This window comes from Buceros rhinoceros, unplaced genomic scaffold (assembly GCF_000710305.1).
Source record: "Buceros rhinoceros silvestris isolate BGI_N320 unplaced genomic scaffold, ASM71030v1 scaffold28006, whole genome shotgun sequence".
Classification (NCBI taxonomy): domain Eukaryota; kingdom Metazoa; phylum Chordata; class Aves; order Bucerotiformes; family Bucerotidae; genus Buceros; species Buceros rhinoceros.
Window position 1 is genome coordinate 448 of NW_010417346.1, and position 1,279 is coordinate 1,726.

Below are 1,279 nucleotides of genomic sequence, written 5' to 3' on the forward strand. Positions count from 1 at the left end.
CCTCAGCAGAGCTGCTCCAGCGGGATCTGGATGAACCCCAAGGAGCAGCGGGAGCTTCAGCCTCCAGCAAGTCCGTGTCCTCCCAGCGAGGCTGTGGGTGACAGCACCGGTGGGTTGGTGCTGCGGGTACGTCAGCTGGAAGCGTCATCAGAGAGCACACAGCAGCGTCCATGCGACCCAGTACTGACCATCGCTGCCAGCACAGACTGCTCCAGGAACGAGACCTGGTAGCACACGAGGCTCCGGGCCACCAAGCCTGGCATGAGCTGAGCCAGGGTGGCCCGTGGCAGCCTTTGCTGTCCGCTCCTTACGCGTGGTCAGTCACTTGGCTTGTGGCCGCATTACTGCCAAGCCCCTTCCAGGCGCGGAAGCTGAAGAAGGTGCTCACCGCGTAGGTGATCATCACGAGGCAGGCGAAAAACTGGAAGAGGAACACCGCCCACGCGTGAGCGCAGCGGCCACCCCAGCCCCGCACCCTCACCTGCCCGCCACTACTTACGGAGGCCGCAGCTCTCCGGTTGTAATCCCACTGCCGCCAGGACGTGGGCTGGACGGCGGCCGCGCACGTGACAAAGGCGGTGACGTACAGGACGGTTGCCACAGCATTGAAGATCATCAGCTGTGGAGGGCAAAGAGGAGGTGTTGAGGTCTGGGCTCGGACCTCATGCGTGCTGGGATGAGGGTTGAGCAAAAGCCTCGCTTTCACGTTCCTCCCTCTTCCCCAGGAGAAGCAGAGGGTCCGGCCCCTCACACTGGAAACAGAGCTCAGGCTCATACCACACTAAACGTGCCCCAGGTCGTGCTGGGAGTTTCTGCCTGACACCACGACTGCAGCAGCGAGGCGGTGGCTGAAACTTCCCAGGTTGATGCAGGGCTCCCTGGTGTCAAAATTTCCTAAGCAGCTAAGGGGCAGAATGAACCGTCATTGTGCCCAGTGCAGAGGACTTTGTTCCCTCAGCCCAGAAGCCCCAGAGCACTTCCCCAGGAGGTTTCCCACTTGGGACCCCTCCTTGCTCCCAAGAGGCTACATACCACGAGGGGCCAGGGGACCACGTGGAACCTCAGCTGAAGCTGCAGGAGGTAAGTCATGAAGAAAAGGACTGTTAGTATCCAGAAGAAGATGGACACGAACATCACCCAGCCATACGCCGCGTGGAGGTGGTACGTTGTGTTGGCGATGAGAGCCCACACCAGTAAGCCGAGCACCTGCAGGGTGAAACGGGGAGAGGGTTCAGGTGGTGGTTCCTGCAGGTGGGACGCAGAGCATCGCCTGTGAGCC

At 61.1% G+C, this 1,279-nt stretch overlaps 1 protein-coding gene across 1 annotated transcript; it reads right to left on the minus strand.

Moving 5' to 3' along the window:
- Positions 1 to 180: 180 nt before the first annotated feature.
- On the minus strand, positions 181 to 1,206 carry PLLP (plasmolipin; the record flags this gene model as incomplete). Its single annotated transcript, XM_010138186.1, has 3 exons — positions 181 to 421; positions 500 to 619; positions 1,033 to 1,206. Coding segments are annotated over 3 exons (408 nt in total), but the record flags the coding sequence as incomplete, so codon positions are not given.
- Between the last annotated feature and the right edge of the window lie 73 nt (positions 1,207 to 1,279).